Source organism: Eulemur rufifrons, chromosome 19, assembly GCF_041146395.1.
Source record: "Eulemur rufifrons isolate Redbay chromosome 19, OSU_ERuf_1, whole genome shotgun sequence".
NCBI lineage: Eukaryota > Metazoa > Chordata > Mammalia > Primates > Lemuridae > Eulemur > Eulemur rufifrons.
The window spans coordinates 104,996,176-105,020,100 of NC_091001.1; the positions used below are offsets into that span (position 1 = coordinate 104,996,176).

Below are 23,925 nucleotides of genomic sequence, written 5' to 3' on the forward strand. Positions count from 1 at the left end.
AGGGCATAATTTTCAGCACATTTGAAATATTGACATTTAAAGTAAAAATTTTATGTAGCTCTATTTGTATCCAACATAGTGATTTGTTATCTATAACTATCCCTTTAAAAAGTACAATGACACATCTTTAGCAGTCGGAAAGGGAAAGTTTGCATCTTTCCTTTTCTTCAAACTATTTCTACTGTTTCTTTTTCCAGAGAGAAATATAAAGCTGGACACTACTTAAAGGCAGCAAGGACAGATTTGTTAAAGCAATAACTACTGCAGAGAGAAGAGAGTCCAGGGTAAACTAAATTCAACTTAGCTGAAACAGAAGGCAGGGGAGTGTTTACATGCTGAGGGGTGCTAAAGGAAAGGCACTGGAGGGCATTAAAGGGGTTTGGTCTATGTGACTGGACCATCTGGGTTTGCTAATTGGCACTTATCTGGAAAAGAAACTTCTTGTGTCTTTATGACAGAAGGTAGTTTGTGCAGGTTGGAGCAGAGCTCCCACCTAAGAGTTAGGCCCTTACCCTCCCACTGAGAGCCGTCTGCTTGGAAGTTTGTGTTTCACAGAGACAGCACCCCAGGTCCTTGAGGAGACCTGCTGATAGAAGATTTACATCTCACAGGGGCAGAGAAAGGATGATAATTGCAAGCTTTTGAGAGTAACTGCTCTAAAAAGGCATTGAGGGGCCTATTGGCCTATTACCTGGTGCTACCTAGAACAAGCAGTAATTTTCCTGGTAGCTTTGAACTTTTTTAGCAGGCATTTTAAGGGAAACTGGGGTCATCCTAGGGACATGGCCTTAAGGTGCTGGAAGCCATGCTAGAGTTTAGTCAAGTCCATTAGTGCAGGGGTTTGGACGGAGTCATTTTGTGCAGAGAGTTTTTGCAGTTCTTACTTTGATATAGTTCATAATGCAGTGCCTTTATGCTTAAAAGGTGTGTTTCTCTGCATCAGAAATGAGTATATAAATAGAAATTAACATTTAAAAATTTCTTGTGACCATAGGGTTCTAAGATTTTTTAAATTATTCTGTATTGAGTTATAGTTTCAATGATTATAATATACATTTGATCAGAGCAACATAGATGTATTGAATTTTGTGATAGGTATTATAAAAATAAAATTATATTCCAAAAGCACATCTTAATGAGGTGGATAGGGATTTAAATATTGTTTTTACTTAGTTTATGTGCCCTCAGATGACTGTTACTTATTGCAAGATTGAGTTCAATATCCGTTCTTTTCTTTCTTCTATTTTTGTAGATATGAGTACTTAAAAACCTTACTTACATGAGTAAGTGGATAGGGAAGGAGTTTTGCCATAGCAAATAGGGCCACTCAGTTCTTTGAATGTCCACTAAGTTATAGACCAAAAATCATAGAGCAGACTATTGTTAAAAATTATTTTTAATGATTTATCAGCTGACACCTCAATTAGATCCGTCATAAATTTGGTTGAAAACAAAGAATTAGAAGCCTGTGACATACAAAGGGAAATTCGTTATCCATTCTTTGGAGTCCTAGTATACACCAGCATTTTGAATTGTCCCTTTGTTTAGTGTTCTGGAGCTTTTTAGATGCCGGGACAGTGTATCAGAATGAGATTCAGGAAGAAGTTGAGGCGTGCGTTTCTCGTTTGAGTGCAAGGGGGCTACTGTGAAAGGTGAGCTGGACGAGAGAGCAGGCCTCATGCCTTGACTGCCAGCAGGTTCCCAAGAAGATCACTGTTAGGAAAGAATATTTAGAAAAAGTGGAAATTTAGAAACTGATTCCTTTAAAACTATCTGTGCCTGTGTTTCCTTCAGCAAGTCTTTGTGTGCTTGTGGCATAGCCCAGTTTGGAGACCCCTGGCCGAAGGAGAATGTGTGAGTTTCCCAGCATGGCAGCCGTGGTGGCCCCAGCCCTCTGCATCTCTTCTCCTGTAGGACAGTCCCTTGCCTGAGCACGTGCATGCTCACATTGGTACCACCAGGAGCTTTTCCGGATATGGCAGGGGAGTGAGACCACGGTCTAGCTTTAGGGATCAAACCCCTGGGATAGTTTGAGCTTTTTAAAAAACTATTCCCCCTCCTTTTCCAAATACACTGCCAAGTGCTGCTCTGCATCCTTCCACGCCCCCACCCCCCATAAACACACCCTTCGAGACGCCTGGAAGTAGTGAGCCACTATTTCTGGTGAGCGTACATTGTACCCCTCAGGTGTTTTGGAGCACAATAAAAGGTTGAGAGTTATAGCCTTAGAACATTCTCTTTCATAGAAGCCTTATTTAATTCCCCATGCTGCTCTCTCTGCTTGAAATCTACCCCATACCCCTCTTCCACATGAACTCTTGCTGACCGTTCAAGTCCTGGTTCAGGTGTCACCTCCTTTTTAAAGACTGCCGTGCCATTCTAAAACAGATTATTTTTTTCTTGGTGTACCTACACACTTAGTTTATATTTCTGTCACATTTTATAAATATTTATTTTTGCATTGACTTTTCCATTAGGATGTATATTCTTTAAAGGAAGAGATTGTGTCTTGATTTACCTTTCCATCCCCTGTGCCAAGTGCAGGCCCAGCAAGTGGCAAGTGCTGAGTGTTTGAGCAGGGAGAGGAGGAGGGAGAGAGGGACGCAAAGGAGGGGGAGTTCGTACAGGAGAACCTGAAAAGAGAGGGTATCTGTCTATCCTTTATTAGTCAAAAACATTGTTTTCACTATCCCAAATTAACTGTGATATTAAAAAAATATTTGAATAAGATAATTTTTCTGTTGCCTTTCCTGTTATTTTATACAGTTGCTATTAGCAGTGCAAACAAAATATAAACCCTGATTTTTCTATCTTATTCCGTAGGTAGCATTTGGGTTTTCTGAAGTCACCTGCCATTTCCTAAATATCAGTTTTATGTTCAAAGTCATGCTATGTTCATTTTAAAAATTAAAAAAAACAGTCTGCTTACCAAGATTTAGCAGCCTTAAAGTAATTGCAGATCATACAAGTTGTCTTGGTGAATTTTGAATCAAGCCATTACCCGAAAACTCTGGTACTGACTGTGTCCCTCTCCTGCTGAGGATCCTTTCGTGCCTTGTTAGGCATGAAGATGTCAGGACAGTGTCATCAGCCTGGTGCACGGGGCCTCATGTTGTCATCCCTGCTTCATTCTTTCTCTTCCTCGCTCTCAAGCCTCAGCTTGTGCTCTGCATTCCATCCCTGCCCACGTCCTTCCAGGTCCCCGCTTACTCCTTTGCCTGGGGACATCTTCAAATTCTTTCTTTCTTGTCTTGATTCCAGCTCACTCTTGAGTGCTCTCCCTAGAGACTCCCCCTTTAGCAGCCGTTCCTGACTTGCCTGCCCCTCACGTCCAGTCTGCACAAGGTGCCCCTTCTGAGGGCTCCGTAGCGTCTTGTATGTCCGCCACTGTAGTTGTGTAATGATCATGCCTCTCTGTATTTCCAGCTAGACTTTGACATACCGAGAGGCAGAAACTTAATCTAATTTTGTCTGTGTCACTGTCACGCAACCCAGGGCAGATGCACAGTGTGTACTCTGGATGTGTATTGAGTGCACAAGCGGAAAGCCACAAGGAGTTGTTTGACATTGTGCCTCTTCCTGCATGACTTCTCATTACCGTGGCCTAGCATAGTCCTGATGGCACACATTTGGGCCCAATTTTTTGTTTGTTTCAAGTCCCTTAAAATGAATTTTGCAATGTCTCCTAGAGCCTGCTTAACGGGAATAGGATGCTGCAGAGTAACTGGGTAATTTGGAGCCTTTCGGAGCATTCTGGACCACGAGTACCTAGGAACATGTTCATAACGTGTAATTTCATTACACTCTTAAAGGTTCTTTGTTTTCCCTTTATTTTGATCAGAGTTGTTCAGTAATTTAGCAGCTATTTACTGTTTGTCTGCAATGTGCTAGACATTATATCAGGTGCTAGGGATAAAGAGATTAAAAAGGCATAGTTTGTATCCTGAAGGATTTCATTATTTAGTCAGGGAGATGTACAAGTAACCAAATGATTTTAGTGCAGTGTGATGCATTCTTTGGTACAGGTAAGCACAGAGTGTGTTAGGAACTCATAGGAGTGGTATAACCTGGAGGATATGATGTCAGGGAAGGCTCCCCAGGGCAGTGAACTCATGAACTGATTCTGGAAGGTCAGGTAAAAGGAGGCCCGAGAAAGGATGAGTTTTTTTTTTTCCTCAGATAACTGTAGTTTTATTTTTTTCTTCGAAATAAGTTTCTCTTGCAGCGTGTTTTTAAATGGGACTCTAATAGGACACTTCCATGTAATTGTCTTCAGGACACAAGTTGCCATCAGTGGCTTCCAAATCAGATTCCTTAACTAGTCTGGCATTCAAGACCACTTATAATTATTTTCAGTTTATCTTTCTAACTGTAGATTTTTAATATTATAGGTCAGGGTTCAGTAAAGTGGGGCCTACAGGTCAAATTTAGCCCACTGCCTGTTTTTGTACATCCCTTAGCTAAGACTGGTTTTTATCTCTTTTTAAAGGATTGCAAAAACCAAACAAACAAAGTATTATGTAACAGAGACTATATGTGGGCTGCAAAGCCTAGCACAGTTGCTGTCCAGCCCTCTGTGTGTCCCCCTGTCTAAGCTGAAGTGCTGTGGTGGTGATACACATATCATAAGCTTTCCTACTTCTGCAGTTATACTTTTGCTGCTCTTTTTGAAACATTGCCTTTTATCCCTTCATTCCTTCATTTATTCAGCAAAGGGTCATTTGTTACTAGGTATGAGCCACCATTCTGGGCTTTGGGAGTGTAGCAGTGACAGGCAATCAGCAAGTAGAAACCCCGTATGTCAGCTATGAAGGAAAAATGAGGCAGGGTCAGGAGAAAGGTGGCGGGAGTGCTGGCTTTTATGGAGCGGTCAGGGAAGGCCTCTGACAAGATGGCGTTTGTGTCAAGTGCCGAGTGAAGCAGAGGGACAAGCCCTGAGGCTGCCTGAGAGAACACCTCCAGCAGAGAGACCCACGGCACCAAAGCCCCGAGGGCTGCAGGGAGGCGTGCTGGAGTGAGCCAGGGTGCAGGAAGGGAGGAAACAGGATGAGACTCAGAGCGAGGGGAACAGCGGATCACAAAGGGCCTCACAGGGCAGTAAATCAGCTTTTATTCTTAGTGAATTGGGAGGCCACTATGTAGATTTGAGCAGAGGAGTGACTTGATCAGATTGATATTTTTAAGGTATCACTGTGCTATTAGGTAACGCTGAAGTAACAGACTAACCCCAGGATCACAGTGACCTAGCATAATCAAAGTTGCCCTCAGGGTCCGTACCCACTTGGGGTCTCCTCAGGAACCTCGTGAAAACTAGAAGGGAGCCTGGGAAATTGGGTGTGATTATCTTAGCCCAGAGTGAGACAGGACACTTCCTCTCACAGTTCGTGGGCCCACCTGGTCACATGATCCCGTCTAACGACGAGGGGCCTGAGAATCACAGGGAGGTAGATGCATTCGTGGTGAGGACCACTGGCTGCTACAGTCCACCCTTTTGTTCACCAGGCATTTTTTCTTTTTGCCACAGAACACACTCCACCCTTCCGCTAAGGGAACAGCGCAGGGCCCCACCTAGTCACATGTGGAGCCCAAAGTCGGTGTAGTGCACGACTGGCTTCGCATCAGGTCCAGCTGTGATTCAGACTCTGAATGAAATGGCCAGATCCTCCCCTGTGCTTGCCCCGTGCCCACCCCTGCACACGATTTACAGGGTGAAACAGGGGCAAGATAATTGCATCAAACACTCTGCTTGGAAAGGAGGAAATAGGAGATACTTGGCAAATACTGCTCTGAGCCAATTTTGAAATTCTGCTGTAGAGGCACTGTGAGAGCTTCCCTGCCATGAGGCAGGTTATGGTCCCTCATTAGGTGCACATTCTGCTTTCTAGGGCCAGCCCTGTTGTCCTCTGCTCTCCATGACCCCAGCTTCTCCACTGTAGAGAAGTCTTCACTTTCTTCCTTGGTCACATGTGGACTGGGCGTTGGAGACCTGTGCCAGCTTTGAGAGCTGCCCAGCATTGTCAGCCTGCCTGGGCAAGGTCGAACCGGACCATTTAGTTCCAGGCAGTCACAAGCATTTGTAGCCCAGATTTGTGGTTTTGTGGGCAGCACCACTACCTTGGAAATTTAGTAGAGTTCTTATTTATTTGATTTCTCTCAGGATCATGTGCCCATAACCACATCTACAGGGTCTTTTTGTTTGTTTATTTTTTGAGGCATTGTTCTCAGATACTATATGTCTTTGATGTATCACTCCCATACATCATCTCTGTCAAAGGGGCATAGCTTACAGCACCAGGTTTCTGTTGGAGGACCACATCATTAATTGGATCTGTGCCCTGAGTCATTTTGTCCAACTGAAAGAATTTATGGGGTGTCACACCCTTGGTTTATCTTTCCCCTGAAGCATTTTAATCTTCCAAAGGTTTTACCTGGCATTTGTTATCTAGGGATTTCTCCATCACATCCTTTACTGCTGTGGTCTAGAATTATTATAGTAAGGTTATTTTTTTTTTTTTAAAATCAGTAAAGCTCTGAATTTCTGAGCTATTTCTTTATTCCTTCTCATTCTGGACAGTATTTTCGTAACCCATCTCTTTCTTTTAATAATTAGCCACAGCATCTTATAACATCCAAAATGTACTGCTGGCGGTCTATTTTCCAACCTCTCTGGAGCTACAAGTTCCTTAGAGGTATGATCTGCCCCCAGGTTACCACAGGCAACAGTTTTGTTAAATATTCATGATAGCATAAGATAGCTTAGTATTTTTGCAGTGTCTGATATGTGAGAACCTAGAGCCACATACTGCCTCGCTCTTGGTACCTGTTGTATGTCAGAATAGGCTAAGGTACATAATGACTTACACCACAAAGGGTTAATATTCCCTCATGCACCTAATCCAAGAACAGAATGCAAAGGAGTCTCCACCAGAAAGTCACTTAGGAACCAGGCTAATGGAAGCTCTGCCACTTTGTGTGGGCTCCATCCAGGCCCCGCACTCTCTTCGGTCGCTATGGCTGGCAAAGGGAGACTGCATAACCCTCCATGTGGGATTTTGATTGCCTTGGCTGGAAATGGCACTTGTCCCTTCTGCTCAGATTTCATTGGCTCATCCTAACTGCAAGGGAATTGACACATGCAGTGGAGTAGATGGCGTCCTTTTGTTTGGTGAGCACCACTATCTCCATCACACTGGGAGACAGATCAGAACGGTTGCAGTGCTCTTTATGAGAGAGGGCAGTGGCTGGGAACGGACGAGGCAGGGAAAGTGAAGGGAAGCGCTTAGAGTCTGGATATAGTTTGAAGGAAAACCCAATAAGATTTACCAGCGTCATAGATGACTCCTAATTTTTTTCCCTTCCCACTGTCTTATCTCCCATAATCTGCGTGGTTTCTTTGTGAACCTGGTTCATGCTTTTATCTCATTTTTCCATAGGGCCTGGAAAATAGATGGCTAGTACCTATTTATTGAGTGATGAAACAATGTAGCCACTTATCTTTTATTTCACGAAATCTACATTATTTTAGAATAGCAATTACCAATTACTGCAGAGAATAGTTAAAAATAAATCTTTATTGATTATGATAGTAATGATGTGTATGAATGCATGTTAATGCTGTGGATTAGAGTGTTAAGAATAATTCTTCAGTACCATGTGGCCAGTAGGTACAGTAAAGAAATTCCTGTATTTTTAAATTTAAAAAAAAATTTTTTAGAGACAGTCTTGTTCTGTTACCCAGCTGGTGTGATGTGACATGATCATAACTCACTGTAGTCTCAAATTCCTGGGCCCAAGCAATTCTCCCATCTCAGCCTCCTGAATAGCTAGGACTGCAGGCACACTGCCACACCCAGCTAATTTTTATTCTTTTGTGGAAACGGGGTCTTACTATGTTTCTCAGGCTAGTCTCTAACTCCTGGCCTCAAGTAATCCTCCCGCTTCAGCATCCCAAAATGTGGGGATAACGGGCGTGAGCCACTGCACCCAGGCAAGAAATTGCTATTTTTTATTCCAGTACATTTCTTTAATCATTTTTTTCTTTTACTTCAGTTCCCTTCATCATAGAACAGTTTAAAGAAAATAAATCATCTGGATATAAATGCAGTGTTAAAACTTGTATTTCTTAATCACATCTTGGAGTCTTTCAGCAATCAACCTGTTTTTACAAAGTAAATTGGGTGAAAAGCTTGAATTAAGTAAAATGCCTAGTCAAATAAAAACCCTTACATCTTTTACTGTAATATCATTCTGCTTTTAGAGACCCTGGCTATCTCAGGAAAATTAACATAGGGTTGCATCTTTTTATACTCAGTGTTCTTAAGTGTCTGGTTATTTAGTTATTTCGGAATATTTAGTTATTTTGAAGGATCATTTAAAACAGAAAAAATCTTATTCTGATGACATTGTGGTGATGAAGTCAAATAATTTAAACTCTTGAAAAAATGTGTTTGCCTCTCGTGACCAACAGCATGTTTTATGAAAGCATGGACTTCAGTGTGAGTCTAGACTCCGTAGTGCTGAGGAGTAAGAGTCCACACATCTGTAAGAAGGTGGACTATGTGCTTGGATGTCAGAGCAGAAGACTCGCCAGTGGACTGGCTGTAGACGCTGAAGAAGCCGATGAGTCTGGGTTGACTCCTCGTATCTCGGTATTGAAACATAAGTAGGAATTTGCCTTGCAGAGAAGAGAGAAGGGAGCACTTCATTGAGACAACAAGACATGTAAGGACACCCAGGAATGACGAAAAGTCTGTGTGGCTGGAGCTTAGGTTGTGGGTTACATCTACCCTCTCACTGTGAGGCTAGATGAGAGTTAGTTTGGGGCCGACTTGTGCAAATCCTTGAGTTCCATGCTAAGGAATTTGGGGAGCTTATAAAAACGATTTTTCTAAAAGGGAATTATATGACAAATTTGTTAGGAAGATGAAAAACTAGCAGGAGAATGGCACATGTATTTTATCAGTTGGTCATAATAAACTTCAGCTCTCATTTACTGAGCACTTAACCACGAGAAAAGCACTGTGCTGATTGTTTTTACATATCATCTCGTTTAATTTCTGAAAATGACATCGTGCAGTAAGTGGCATTTTTTGTACTTTGTAGATGAAGAAACTAAGGCTTGGAGCAATTTATCAAGTTACCTAAATATTAAACATAGCTTTTCTGAATTTAGTGCCCTTCCTACTTATCATACGTTCATTCCAGGGTTGGTTGACAATGACAAGTTAAGCCTTGGACAACAGAGATCACATCTGGACCTATCTAAGAGCATAGAGATCCTTGTGTTTCTTTCAGGACCTTACTTCCTGCCTGTGTGAATTAGCTGCATGTCTCTATTCTCTTGCCAGTCTGTTGAAACTCTGCCACACCACACAGTAGGCTAGGAAGAGTGTATACGTTTGGTGAACTGGTATGTCCAAATAATTCCCCAAACTTGGATTTCTTGGGGGAAGCAAATCTAAGTTAATAGGAAGAAAACATTCACTATACCATATTAATTCTTATTTGGCCTTGATTTTGTTCATCATCTGGCACTGAGCCAGCGTGCATGCTCTGATACCCTGTCAGAGCCTGTGAAGTTGCCGAAGGGACCCAGTGAGGTTGCAGAAGGGACCCAGTGGAGCTGTGTGATGTGTAACGATAGGGGGCGCTGACTTGGTAACCAGGGATCTGGATTCTGGTTGTTACCCTCTTCACTCAAATGATAAACCCAAACATGTCACGTAATCTTCCTGCAGCTCAATCTTTCCTTCTACATAATGGAGGAAGGAGAGGTCGGTTAGAATGGACACAGTTCTAGTATCTTGTATTTCTAAATCACAGGAAGGAGCGCACAGTTTATTTTGGGGAAAAGATAATAACATACAGGAAAGAGTTCATAGTATATTTGGGGAAAATGATAATAACATAATTAATACTTGCCAGTCATTGGAGGCTTCTGTTTTTTTAATGTCATAGGTGCTTAGAGGCAAAAATCTGGTAAGAAATGGATGCTACAGAACTTATTTTGAAGCTGCATTTGCAAAGGAAGCATTTAGTTACAATTCAATGGAAGTAGCACTTTCCTAAAGATACCTTTTATTGATATTTATATGGGATTAAGAAATTGTAACCTATCAACATTTTAATAGAATAATTCTATTAGTTATTCTATTATGTAATGGGACTTGAAGGGAGGGAGCTCCTAGTGTGGTCACTGATGCCATGTATTTAAACCTGTTCCTCCATTTCAGTGTAACCAGATACATATAATGACTGATTTTAAGAAATAGGAAAAATTCACTGGAAATCAAGCAGGTGGGAGGGGGAGGAGGGGATAGGTGAATTCACACGTAACAGGTACAGTGCACACTGTCTGGATGATGGACACACTTGCACTTTGACTCAATCTGTACAAAAGCAATTCATGTCACCAAAATGCTTGTGCCCCCGCAATACTCTGAAATAAAAAAAATAAACGAAATAGGAAAATTAAGATTTTGTCCTAGGACTCTTTATCTGTTTTTATGTTTTTTTAAAAATTATCAACACAAAGTACTTTTGAGGATATAGTAAAAATGTACTTGGATAGTTGACAGGAGGCTTAAATCGGGATCCAAAGCAGCACAAGTCAGGAGGGCCTGTGAAGGCCCCTGAAATTGCTCAGAGGTGTCTGGTTCCTCCATCAAAATGGGCAAAGTTTAGACTTTATTTTGTATGCTTGAGAGTAAGCTTAATATTTTTGATATTATTAGAAAAATATAACTCCTGCATTTCTAACAGTGCCTGACACACATCAGTGAATAAATAATTAAATACAGTGTAGTTACGGAAACTTTGGAAAGTAGAGAAGAAAAAAATTTCTCATAATCCTGACACCTTAATAGTCATTAATTTGTGTGTGTGCATGTATATAGCTGAATACATATATTTTTATACATATATTTTATATGCATATATAGGTTGTATCCCTAATCTGAAAATCTGAAATGCTCCAAAAGCTGAAACTTTATGAGAACCAACATGAATCTCATTTCTTTCTGATTTCCAATTTTGAAGTTAGAGATGCTGAACCAGTTTAATGCAATTTTCCGAAATCTGAAAAAATTTGAGATTTCAAAACACTTCTGGTTCCAGGCATTTCAGATAAGGGATATTCAGCCTGTATGTTTATACATAAAATACATATATTTCATATACAGATATAGTTTAAATTTTAGTGTAAACATGGTATAGTTTTATATCCTTATTTCTAAAATTTAACATTTTATGATAAACATTTTTACATTGCTATACTGTTTTTAATTCTAATGTTAGTGACTGCATAAGAGCCTAACCAGTAATTTATCATCTCTCTTCTATCAGTTAGATTACTTTTGAAGTTTTATTTTTATTGTCTTTTTCCAGTTAAAATCTTTATGCCTGTACTTCTTTTCTTCTTTTATTTCCTTACGATAAATGATCAAAACTGGGAATTATGGTTGTAAAACTGACTCCTTATTTTTGCACTGTAACCAGCAGTCAACATGAGTACTAGTTTCATCAGAACATCACCTACTTTGGCAATTATCATTTTTAAAAATCTATATTACGGATTTAATAGTGCAAATGGTACCTCTCTGTTTTTATTTTCTTCACAGAAGAGAAGCTAGTATAATGGAAGTCCTACTCATTGTTTAAAATTGTGTATATTAAAATTTCTCTTTTCTTCTCTCTACTTCACTAACATCTTATTCAATATCCCTTATATAATAATGTAGGGCTTGTTTGTCTCACTGTTGTTTAATGCCTTTTTTTTTTTTCGTAAAGCTGTCCGTGGAGACACGTAAAGAGATGACTAGAAAGGCTATTAAGACAGTCAAACATTTTATGGAGAAGACAAGAAAAAGAAATTCAGAAGAAGACATTCATGAAGTTAGTGATTCTAAAGTTACCTATGCAGATGCTTTGAATCATCTGGAAAAATCACTTGCTCACCTGGAAACCCTCAGCCATAGTTTCATCGTTTCTCTGAAGAATAGTGAGCAGGTAATGAAATGGAAACATCTGTGTGCTCATGCGCTCAGATAGCATCAGTGTATTCTTTCATTTATCCTTTAAAGCTACATTAGTAGTTTTGATAGGGTTTTCAGACTAGTAGATATCCTTGAAAATGGTCCTCAAGCCTTTATAGTTTAACCTCTTCATTATCACTGATTGTCAACTCAGTTTTCACTCCTTTCAAAAGAATTTTAGGCCATTTAACACAGTTGATACCTGAGAAGGAAGAGGGTGAGGGAGTGGGAAGGGTGGGAGAGGAGGAGATGGTTAGCCGGAGTGGAACCCTGGGTGGGTGCCTGGGGCTGGTGAGTGGTCTCTAAAGACATGAGAAAGCAGTGGTCCTCAGGCTCCACTGTTAGCTGGTACGGATTTTGCTCTCCAAATGAATAATGATAGGGTTTTCCCCTCTAATTTTCAGAAAAATTCAGAGGTAGCCTACCATGTCTGCCTCAACAGTTTCTTTGAAAATACGTGCTCCTTATTCTGTTTTTATGTTACATGCTTCCAATATAACTTTATTGTTGAGAGGAAATTTTTGGCTAGTAAAATTATTCCTAGTTGATTTCTAGATGAGACTCTCTGGGTGTTTCTAAAACACCATCATGAGGTTCAGAACCCTACCCATGATGAGGTTCGAGGACCCATGTGTTAGGACTGTACGAGGAAACCAGAATCCTTTTGAGGCCCTCAGAGATTTTGCTCTGTATCTTATCAGTTGTGGAATTGGGTTATTCTTTTCCATAACTGGAAAGTTGACAAATCAGTAAGTAAATCATTTTCATATAAGTGAAAACAGTACTTAGATGTATGAATAATATTCCATTTACCCTTTAATGCTATGGTAAATGAACCTGTAAGTGGCCACTAACCTCCTCTTTCATTTTTCATAAACCTTACACGTTTATTCGATTGTATTCTTGGCTTGTAGAAAAATGTTCCTGACTAGAAAGATCTGTCCTTGGAGAGGAATTCAGATAATGAGCAAATGGGAGACTTCAAATTTTCTATTAGACACATAAATGCAAACCCCTCATTGAAAAGATAATGGGAACAATTTAAAAGTTTAAAAGCAGTTTTATTTCATTTTGTGTTTTTCAATGCCTATTACCCTGTCTAACAGATAACATTAAATAATGGTATGAACAATATAGAAGCCTTTGCAGGGAACAAATTGGCTTTACCTAACTTGATTTTATCCTGCTGACATTTACAATACTATAATTCATAATTACAAGAACCGGGGTAAAATTAGAATCTTCAAGTAAAAGTGATTTATACTTGTTAGTATAAAATGTTTAAAATACTGGTTTATTTATTTTTAAATTAAATATACTATATTAAAAAAATTGGCATTACTCTTCTTGGAACAAGTATTGTCTTTAAATGGCTGGAATAGTGTATTTGGATTCAAGGGAATTATTAGCAAAAACATCTGTTTGTTTCATCTAGGCTGTGATGTGAAGGTTCCATACATGAATAGTTACTTGTGAATGCCATTCAATCAGACCACCAATGGTCTATAATAGGAGACTCTTGTAGTTCCTGAATTGGACGTTATTTGATTTTATTGAGGCTCCTTTTACAGCAAAATGTGGAAATAACCTTCAACCCCATACATTTATCCCTTTTATGTTGACCTTGATGTTAACCACCTTAATTATATACCCAATAAAAGAACACCTTACATCCTCATGCAGGTTAGTGCAATGTAAGTTGAAAGCCTTCATCCTATGGAGCCTCAGTTCCCTCTTCTCTTTGGTGAGGATACTAGTAATTGCCCTACCTAACTCATAGGGATTTTTCTAAAATAGAAAATTTCACAGTGGGGAGAGTAGTGAAATGAAACTTCATGTTCTCAACTCCCAGCTCCAACAGTTATCAAAACGTGACCGATCTTGCTTCATGTCTACCCCTACCTACCCTCACCTCATTCCTGTGGATTATTCTAAAGTAAATTCCAGTCATCTCATTGTTTCATCCATAAATACTTTCATACCTATTTCTAAAAGATACATTTAAACATAACCACTACAATGTTATTACCATCAAAAAAGTTAATAGTAATTCTTTAATATCATATATCCACTTCATATTCAGCTTTTTCCGTGTTTGTTTTCAAAGACAAAACAGTATATTTAGGATTAGTAGGGAAACTATAAAGAACCTGGAAAGTATTATCATCATTAAATGACCATACTTGCTATGCTTAAAAACAATAGCTTGTGTCCTATTTCTTAAATTATTTATTGTACCATTAGTTTTTATACATATTATCAAAGAGAGACAGGCATTGTGTCACGTGGGGGAGAGGAGCAGACTTTTAGATTCTCATTCTAGCTCTATTAATTGATAACCATGTGACTTTAGCATGTTATTTAATATCTTTGGTCTTTGGTTTCCTTTTTGATAACATGGGGCTAATTAAAAGTACTTGTAGGATTATTATAAGTATTAAATTAGATACCATATGTACAGTACCTGGGATTACATAGTTGATGGTCCATAAAGTATAACTATTATGTGAGTATGGTGTAATAATAATAGAAAAACTCATACTTACTGAGCATTTATGTCTGATGTTGTGCTAAAGGACTGACTGTTATATTATCTCAGTTAATGTCACAATGCCCTCTATTTACAAGACCCTATTGTCCTCACCCTCATTTTACAGATGCTAAAATTTGAGATCACACAGGCCCAGGAACTAATAATGGTAAAGCAAGGATTTGCACTCAAGCCTGGTGACCCTTGAGCCTAAGCGCTTAATAACCAATACATGCCCTTTGGTATGGTATTGCAGGTTGTAATGCATTTGGTTTGAGGATCTTCTGACTATTGTATATGTATTTAATTTCTGTTGGATACTTAGGTGTTGATTACTGTGTCTTTGCAGGAAACACTGCAGAAATATGGTCACCTCTATGATCTGTCCCGATCAGAAAAAGGGAAACTTCGTGATCAAGCTGTGGCCATGTGTTTAGATGGTCAGCCTCTAAGAATGATTCAGCAGCTGCTAGAGGTGGCCGTTGGCCCTCTCGACATTTCACCCAAGGATATAGTACAGAGTGCAATAATGAAAATAATTTCTGCATTGAGGTAATCTAGAATGTAATCATTGAGGAATGCATTTTGCCAATAATCGTGCATGGCTCATGGTTGTTATGAATCTAAACTATCATCATATATGTAGAAGCATTTTATAAATTTTGATGTACTGTATAAAAGTGAGAGATTATTTTTAGAGTTATCCAAGTCTTATGTTTTAAAATATTTTGAGAATGGAGAACCATAAAAATGCTTCATCATTGGTGTTATGTGTGACACGTTAAGAAGATAACTAACTTCTGGTTGGAACCTCTTCCCCAGATTATTTTTGAAATAAGGAGAAGGCCAAAATGGCATGTGAAGCCGGTAGCTAAGTGTCAGACAGCCCTGTGATTTCAGTGTGGTTTTTCAGATCTTACCTTCTCTAATTCCTCTTTTTTGTAGCAGTGGGAAAATGGTTCCCAGAAGGTTCTTTTGAAGTACACAAGGCAAGGTTAATCATACACTGAAGAAATTATACATCTGTTAAGTGTCTTAGGACTTTATTTACCTGCAGTAAATGGCACAAAACCGACAATTGAGAAATTCTCGCTTTATGTCAATATGCTGGTGCCTTTGTAGGAATTCCATTCGAGAAGATTAGAAAAGAGGGAAAAGTGGAGCTAAGAAAATAATGAGGCATCAAGTACTTTCTGTGAATAATGCAATTAGGCTAAAAGATTTAGTTGTGTTTAATTTATTCTCCTTTTAAGCATTCTTTGTAATTCTGTATTGCTCTTGAGGAACTTTTTGATTAAATGCATGTCAGTTTTCTGCAGCTGAACTGAAATCAAATGAGCCTTTATCAGTTTAATTACCCCATCCTCATACAGTTTTTGCCTTAATGCTCTGAGGTATCTGGTAATTTTATATATAGGGAGAGACATAAAATTTTATAACATTTTTTGGAAAGAACAAATGCCAAATGAATAAAGCTTTGGTCTATTACTAGCTTATGATTTTTTTGTTGGTGGTTATAAGAACCACTCTCCTTTTTAAAATGATGACAGATATTTGTTTGCCACAGTTTGGTTTACCGTTATCTTTTTATTGTTTCTTAAATCAAGTTTTAGATGAAGCTCACAAGAATAAACGTTTTGAAAAATTAGTGTTTTGGTGAATTTAGTTTATTTCCTAAACATTGCACATTTTCTTTAATAATTAAAAGAAAATATGTTGTGATATTTTTACATTTATAACATTTTGACATAAATTATACTTCTCTTTCCTTCCCTGCACCCGATTCGAATACTAAAGGTTTGGTTCTGGTCTAATAAATGGTGTACTTGGCGCACAGAAGACATTCAATAAATGCAAATTAAACTTTTCAGCAATGGAAGGAAAAGGGACTTTAGGAATTCAGCTACTTCTGTTTCAAAGGAAAATAAATTGCTATTGACAATGTCCATAACATTTACCTTTTAGGAAGTTATAAAATTTAGTAGACACAAAATGACAAAAACATGAAAGTACCTGAATGTTAACATTTGATTTAAATCATCAACCTAAATTATTTGGAAAATTCATCTAAAATTTCTTTTTTCTCTGTTGCATTTTCAGAATTCACTAGAGTTCCACACATACACATCTGTAAAGTGGGCATAATAATAGTACTTGTCTTTTGGGCTGTGCAGTTTGTTACATAACAGAATGTATGTAGTAAACCACTTAGCAGTGTCTGGCACCTCGTATGTAGCAAGTAAATATTAGTTTTTTTAAAAAGATTCAACTGGAGGATTTAGATCATTATTGTATATTTAATGGTTAACATAGCTTATACATTTACTGTTCAATGAATGGTTTTTGAATGACACAGTACAAGTAAATTGTAGTATTCTCTTGATAGGAAAATATGCGCGTATTAGCCTGAGCTCCTTAAGAGCAGAAAGTGTTCCATTTTTATAACCTTAGTACCTAGTAGAGGGCTTGGTACATTTGTAGACATCACACAGCATAAATGACTATGAGCAGGCAGTATACCATACCAAAATCTAGCTGGCTTCATCTGAGTATGTAAATGCCAAGCTTATTTCTGAGGCTTAAGTGATTTACTTCTGAATCATTTCCTCTGTCTTTTTACAGTGGAGGCAGTGCTGACCTCAGTGGGCCAAGGAACCCTCTCCAGGTCCTGGAAGGTATTGTCACAGCAGTCCATGCCAGTGTGGACAAGGGGTAAGACTAGAACAGTTTGTGCATCTTCATTTAATGGCTTCCCTCAGAGTCTTAGAATTGCGTTGAGTATCCATATTTGTGAGACCTCCAAGACTAAAGCAACGTTTTTAGGTGATTCTAGAAGAAGAGCTAAAGACGTGCATAAGAAAGTAGTGGCCTTGCCTCTGGAGACATGGTGTCCCCAGCTCTGTGCCAAGCCCTGCTTGCATGGAGAGCATTGTCTTCTTCTTGCCTCCTTCACAGGGGGCCAGAGAGAGGAAACTGCTTTGAGCTTCCTAGAAGAGAAGGGATTCTCATCTCCAACACATTAACTATATCAATGAAGGGTGGAAATTCATAGAATGTATACATTATCTTTAAAAAAACTTTTAAATAAGTTAAGTCTTCCTTGTTTGAGAACACAAAGTACACAGGCTTTACACGTCTATAAGGGTATGTATCTCTAATGCTATTTTTAGAGAGAATTTTTCATTCAGGCACAATGGTACTGATAAGAATAACAGGAACTGCGGCTGAACAGTTGTGCACTTCCTCAGAGTTTACACAGGTCTTCCATATGCCTCGTATCCATGTCAACCCGATAAGGCTGCTCCCCAGTTTTCTTTTTTGAATTGAAAATATGACATAATAATAATGAAGGCATGTTTGAGAAAACTCCCCATAGTTCCCATTCAGTAATATAATTTTTTTTTTTTTTTTTTACATAATACCTTCCAGTGATTGTTCAGGTACAGATATATTTTATATAGTTTCAATTGAAATATATAAATGCTTTTATATTCTACTTTTTTTTTTTTTACCTGCTATGGTAACACTTTCTATTTATCTTTATAGGTTTTGTCATAATAATATATGATTTTTTTTAATGGCTATATATGTTGTTGCCATTTTCAGAGGAAGACCTGGAAACTCAGAGAGTTTCCCAGAGTAGTAGACCTGGGAAATAGAACCAGGATTTCACCCTTGCTGTAAATCATAATTTAATACTCAGATGTCTTTATAGTATATTTCCATACATTGCTTTGTGCCCAAGGTTTGAGTGTCAGAATATAGGGTGAGCTGTGTAGGTGGATGTGGGAAAACATTGCAAACAGGACCCTCTACTTCTTCTGCCTTATGAGCTTGCACAGTTTTTCTAAACACTTTTGCTTGTGGGTCTTCAGATAGGAAGGTAGCTAAAGCAGTGGCTACATTAGACCCCTTATTCTAAAGAGAAATTTAACTATTCTGTATGTTTACTGTGTGCCATGCTCGGCGTTAAGTCACGCGGAGTTATATATGGATAACAATAATCTCTAACCCCAAGCAGCTCACATAGTATCTGTACTATACAGAGTTAAGTGTGCTATACCGAAAGCAATGCGCAAGAAGTGGTTTGTTCTGCCTGGGCACATTAGGGCGGGATACACAAGGGGTGACGATGGAGCTGGTCTATGAAGTAAGAGTCTGTCAGAAGGAGGAGATGGGTGATGGTATTCCAAGGTGAGGAAGCTGCCTGAGCGACTACAGATGTAGCAGATAGCAGAGCAGGCAGAGATGCTACATGGGAAACACTTAGCTCCTCTTAGAGGGTCCCTCTCGCTGCTGCCCTTCCAATCCCCACTTGTCAGTCAATTCTCAGCCAACAGCGCCCAGTGAGCTGCCATAGCAGGGAGCTTCTCAGGCAAGGCTGACCTTGGGTCCTGGTTCCAATATGAAAGGATCTTAACGGGTGCTGTTTTAGGCCCCGTTCATTGCAGCTCTTTAGTCTTGTCCCACTGGGGACATCTCAAGAAGATTAGAAGGGAATGTTTTTAATAATGAATTTCCAGCCAAATATACAAAAGACTCTAACTTGGCTCTCACTTGAATACAGATTTTTTTTTTTTCAAGCTTCTAAGAGAAATGGAAATGGAGGAACAGAGTAAGATTTATTTTTTATTCCAGAGACACAGAATGGCAAAATCTTCTTAACAAAAAACTTCATTTTTATTAGAAAAGAAAAAGAAAGACAAATCATAACTTATATTCCCGGCAAGTAGTTTTTGAATCTGCACGGCTACACCTGACACCCTTTGTTTGGACTTCCCTTCCCAATAATGATCCTGGCAGAATCACATAGGGGAGTCAGTTTGTTTTCCAGGTAGTTCCAAATAGGACCTTTGAGTGACGTGGAGATTCCAGCCTTTTGAAAGTAATGCTCTCAGGTCCCTAATTCTTGGCCTAACATGACTTCCTGACCTCCAGGAGGCCATGCCAAGCCTTATGTGCCCCCTCTTGTTGATACACTAAGCCCCCCTCAGTTCCAACCCTGTACCCTGAACATCCACTGTCTTCCACAGCGTCTGTTTTGATAGTAAACAACCTCCACGCATACATGTTGTCAGCTATCTCACACACACAGGCACATTCACATCCTCTTGGGTTTTGTATGCACCATCCCATAATATTCCTTGCAGGGAGATTACATAGAACAGTAAGAATTTGAGCATGTGTGTTTTAGCCACCACCAAGTATTTCGTTTTGTGGTTAATTTTTGGACAGTTTACTGTCTGCATGTTCTCTTTTGACTTTTTATACTGGTACAGATGTCATTTGTGCTTTTTTAAATTTAATTTTTAAAATTTATTGACATGTTATAATTGTACATATTTATGGAGTGCAATGTGATGTTTCAATGCATGTATACTTAGTGTAATGCTCAAATTGGGGTAATTACCATATCCATCACTTTAAACACTTATCATTTCCTTATGTGTCCATTTGGGGGTCAAAAAATAAAAATCATTTCTTTGTGGTAGCAACATTCAAAATCTTCTCTTCTGGCTATCTTAAAATATATCATACATTGTTATTTGCTATCCTTACCCTACTATAAAATAGAACACCAAAACTTATTCTTCCTGTCTAACTGTAACTTTGTAGCCATTGACATACCTTTCCCAGTCCCTCTCTTCTCCTCTCCATTCCCCATCCTCCGGTAACCACTATTCTACTCTCTACTTCTATGAAGTTACCTTTTTTAGATTCCACATGTGAGTGAGAGTACGTGGCATTTGTCTCTCTCTGCCTGGATTATTTCACTTAATATAAAGTCCTCCAGATTCATTCATGTTACTGCAAATGAAAGGATTTTATTCTATTTTATGGCTGAATAATATTCCATTTCTCATATATATGTGTGTGTGGTTTGTATGTATGTGTGTGTGTTACATTTTCTTTATCTATTAATCATTAAATGGGCAGTTAGGCCGATTTCATATCATGGCTGTTGTGAATAGTGCTGCAATAAATATGGGAGTGCAGGTGTCTCTTTGACATACTGATTTCATTTCTTTTGAATATATACCCACTAATGGGATTGCTGGATCATGTGGTACGTATGATAGTTCTATTTTTAATTTTTTGAGGAATGTCCATACTGTTTTCCATCATGGTGTACTAATTTAAATTCCTACCAGCAGTGTATAAGAATTCCCTTTTCTTACCATCCTCACCAGCGTTTATTATTTTTTGTCTTTTTGATAATAGCCATTCTACTAACTGGGGTGAGGTGAAAACTCACTGTGGTTTTGATTTACATTTCCCTGATGATTAGTGATACTGAACATGTTTTCAAAAGTCTGTTGGCAATTTGCACGTCTGCTTTTGAGAAATGTCTAGGGTTTTTGGCCATTTTTAAATTGGATTATTTGGGGGTTTTTTGCTATGGGGGGTGAGTTGAGTTCCTTATATATTCTGGATATTACCCTCTTGTTATATGCATAGTTTGCAAATATTTTCTCCCATTCTGTAGGTTGTCTCTTCACTTTATTGATTGTTTCCTTTACTGTGCTAAAGCTTTTTAGTTTGATATAATTCCATTTATTTTTGCTTCTGTTTTCGGTGCTTTTGAGGTCTTATTTAAAAAAGTCTTGCCCAGTCTAATTTTATGAAGAATTTCTTCTATGTTTTATTCTAGTAGTTTCATAGTTTGGGGTCTTATATTTAAGTCTTTAATCCATTTAGAGTTGATTTTTGAATATGGTGAGAGATAGGGGTCTAATTTCATTCTTCTGTGCATAGATATCCAGTTTTCCCAGCACTACTTATTGAAGAGACTGTCCTTTTCCCAATGTGTGTTCTTGGAGCCCTTGTCAAAAATCAGTTGGCTGTAAATATAAAGATTTATTTCTGGGTTCTCTATTCCATTCCATCGGTCTATGTGACTATTTTTATGCCACTACCATGCAGTTTTGGTTCCTATAACTTTATAGCTTATTTTGAAGTCAGGTAGTATGATGCCTTCAGCTTTGTTCTTTTTGCTCAAGATTGCTTTGGCTATCTGGAGTGTTTTGACTTTCCTTGTGAATTTTATGATTGTTTTTTCTATTTCTGTGATCAATGTCATTGGTATTTCAATAGGGATTGTATTGAATCTGTAGATTGTATGGGGTAATATAGACATTTTAACAGTATTAATTCTTATAATTCATGAACATGGGATATCTTTCCATTTATTTGTGTCCTCTTCAATTTCTTTCATCAGTATTTTATAGTTTTCATTATAGAGATCTTTTACCTCTTTGGTTAAGTTTGTTACTAGGTATTGTTTTTTTTTGTAGCTATTGTAAGTGGAATTGCTTTCTTGATCTCTTTCTCAGATAGTTTGCTATTGACGTATAGAAATGCTCCTGATTTTTGGCATGTTGATTTTGTATCTTGCAACTTTGCGAAATTCATTCATAGATGTTGAAAATACATTTGATAAAATTCAACATCCATTCTTGATAAAAACCCTCAACAAACTGGATATACAAGAAACATACCTCAACACAATAAAGTCCATATGTGACAAACCAAGAAATAACATAATACTGAATGGGGAAAAGTTGAAGGCTTTTCCTTTGAGATCTGGAACAAGACAAGGATGTTCACTTTTATCACCTTTATTCAATGTAATACTAGAATTTCTAGTCAGAGCAGTTAGGCAAGAGAAGGAAATAAAGGGCATCCAAGTTGGAAAAGAGGAAGTCAAATTGTCCCTGTTTGAAAATGACATGATTATATATATAGAAAACCCTAAAACTACAGCAAAAAACTGTTAGAATCATTTGCCTTTTAACAGCAGCTTCTGCCTCACTCAGAAAGCCTTCTTTCCCTCTTTTATGTACTAATTTTGTCACATAAAAACACAACACCTAAACAGACCACCAGTGGGGCATTCAGCCACCTGTACAGATAGCTTTCCTTTTTAGTTTAACCACATTCTTGCCTCCAGACATCCAGATTAAGTATTTTAAGGGTTTTAAATGACGCCAAAACCCTTTTATAACATCTACAATTGAAGAGAAGGTAAGGTAATTAATTATTCAGAGGCTCTTGCATATTAAAGTTATTTTATGAGTGTATATGCTATCTCCCTTTATGTGTGTCTGTAACATCGTATTTTTATAATTTTAATTTTTTTTATTTTTAATTATGGGTACATAATAGTTGTATATATTTGTAGAGTACATGTGATGTTTTGATACAGGCATATAGTGTGAATTAATCAAATCAGGGTAATTGGGTTATCCATCACCTCAGACATTTAACATGTCTCTGTGTTAGGAACATTCCAATTTCACTGTTTTAGTTATGTTAAAGTGTACCATAACTTATTGTTGATTATAGTCACTTTCTTGTGCTATCAAATATTGTTCATTCTATCTAACTATATTTTTGCACCCATTAACCATCCCCACTTTATCCCCCAGTCCCTGCTACTGTTCCCAGCTCCCAGTCATTCTGCTCTCTGGCTCTGTGAGATCAATTGTTTTTAATATTTAGCTCCCACATACGAATGAGACCATGCAAGATTTGTCTTTCTGTGCTTGGCTTATTTGACTTAACATAATGTTCTCCAGTTCCATCCATGTTGTTTCAAATGGCAGGATTTCATTCTTTCTTGTGGCTGTATGATATTCCATTGTGTATATGGACCACAATTTCTTTACCCATTCATCTGTTGGTGGACATATAGATTGATTCCAAATTTTGGCTATTATGAATAGTGCTGCAGTAAACAGGGGAGTGCAGATATCTTTTTGATATACTGAATTCCCCTCCTTTGGATATATACCCAGCAGTGGGATTGCGGGGTCATATGGTAGTTCTATTTTCATTTTTTTGAGGAAACTCCATACTGTTTTCCATAGTGGGTGCACTAATTTACATTCCCACCAACAGTGTGCAAGGGTTCCCCAGTAACACTATATTTTGAGACTATAATCTAAATTCAAGTTTGTGTTAAGAGTTAGTTTGTTAGTTTGCTTTAGAAAAATAAAGGTGTTTAAAATTCAACAGCTAAAATAATGTTCTAAAATAATATATCTGTTAACCTGGAATTAAGAAAATACTACTATCACATATTTAACAACAAACAAACAAGAAACCTCCCCTAAAGAGCACCCATTCCTTATGCCAAGACCTTGGAAAGGTACTGTTCAACTTAATCCTCAGAACAAGCCTATCATACAGAAATTATCATCTCTCAAGTTACGTAACTTGTCCAGGCTCATGCAGGTAAGGGCAGGCCATGAATTTCTCTCACCATATCTTCTGACATTAAAGAGCTAACAATAGAGAGTAAGGTAGTGCATACATAGCACACTTCACTGTGCATAGGAATTGCCTGAGAGCCTTATTAAA

The 23,925-nt window shown here is 38.2% G+C and overlaps 1 protein-coding gene across 3 annotated transcripts in view; it reads left to right on the forward strand.

The window, feature by feature from the left end:
- Positions 1-23,925, forward strand: part of NBAS (NBAS subunit of NRZ tethering complex) — a 325,219-nt gene that overhangs the window by 254,792 nt on the left and 46,502 nt on the right. For all 3 annotated transcript variants that reach the window (XR_011236168.1, XM_069494000.1, XM_069493999.1), the window contains exons 45-47: positions 11,788-12,006; positions 14,912-15,114; positions 17,185-17,274. Coding sequence is in view for 2 of the 3 variants with exons in the window: in XM_069494000.1 (XP_069350101.1) it covers positions 11,788-12,006; positions 14,912-15,114; positions 17,185-17,274 (512 nt within the window). In the remaining variant the exon portion in view is untranslated. The remainder of the gene's footprint in view (positions 1-11,787; positions 12,007-14,911; positions 15,115-17,184; positions 17,275-23,925) is intronic.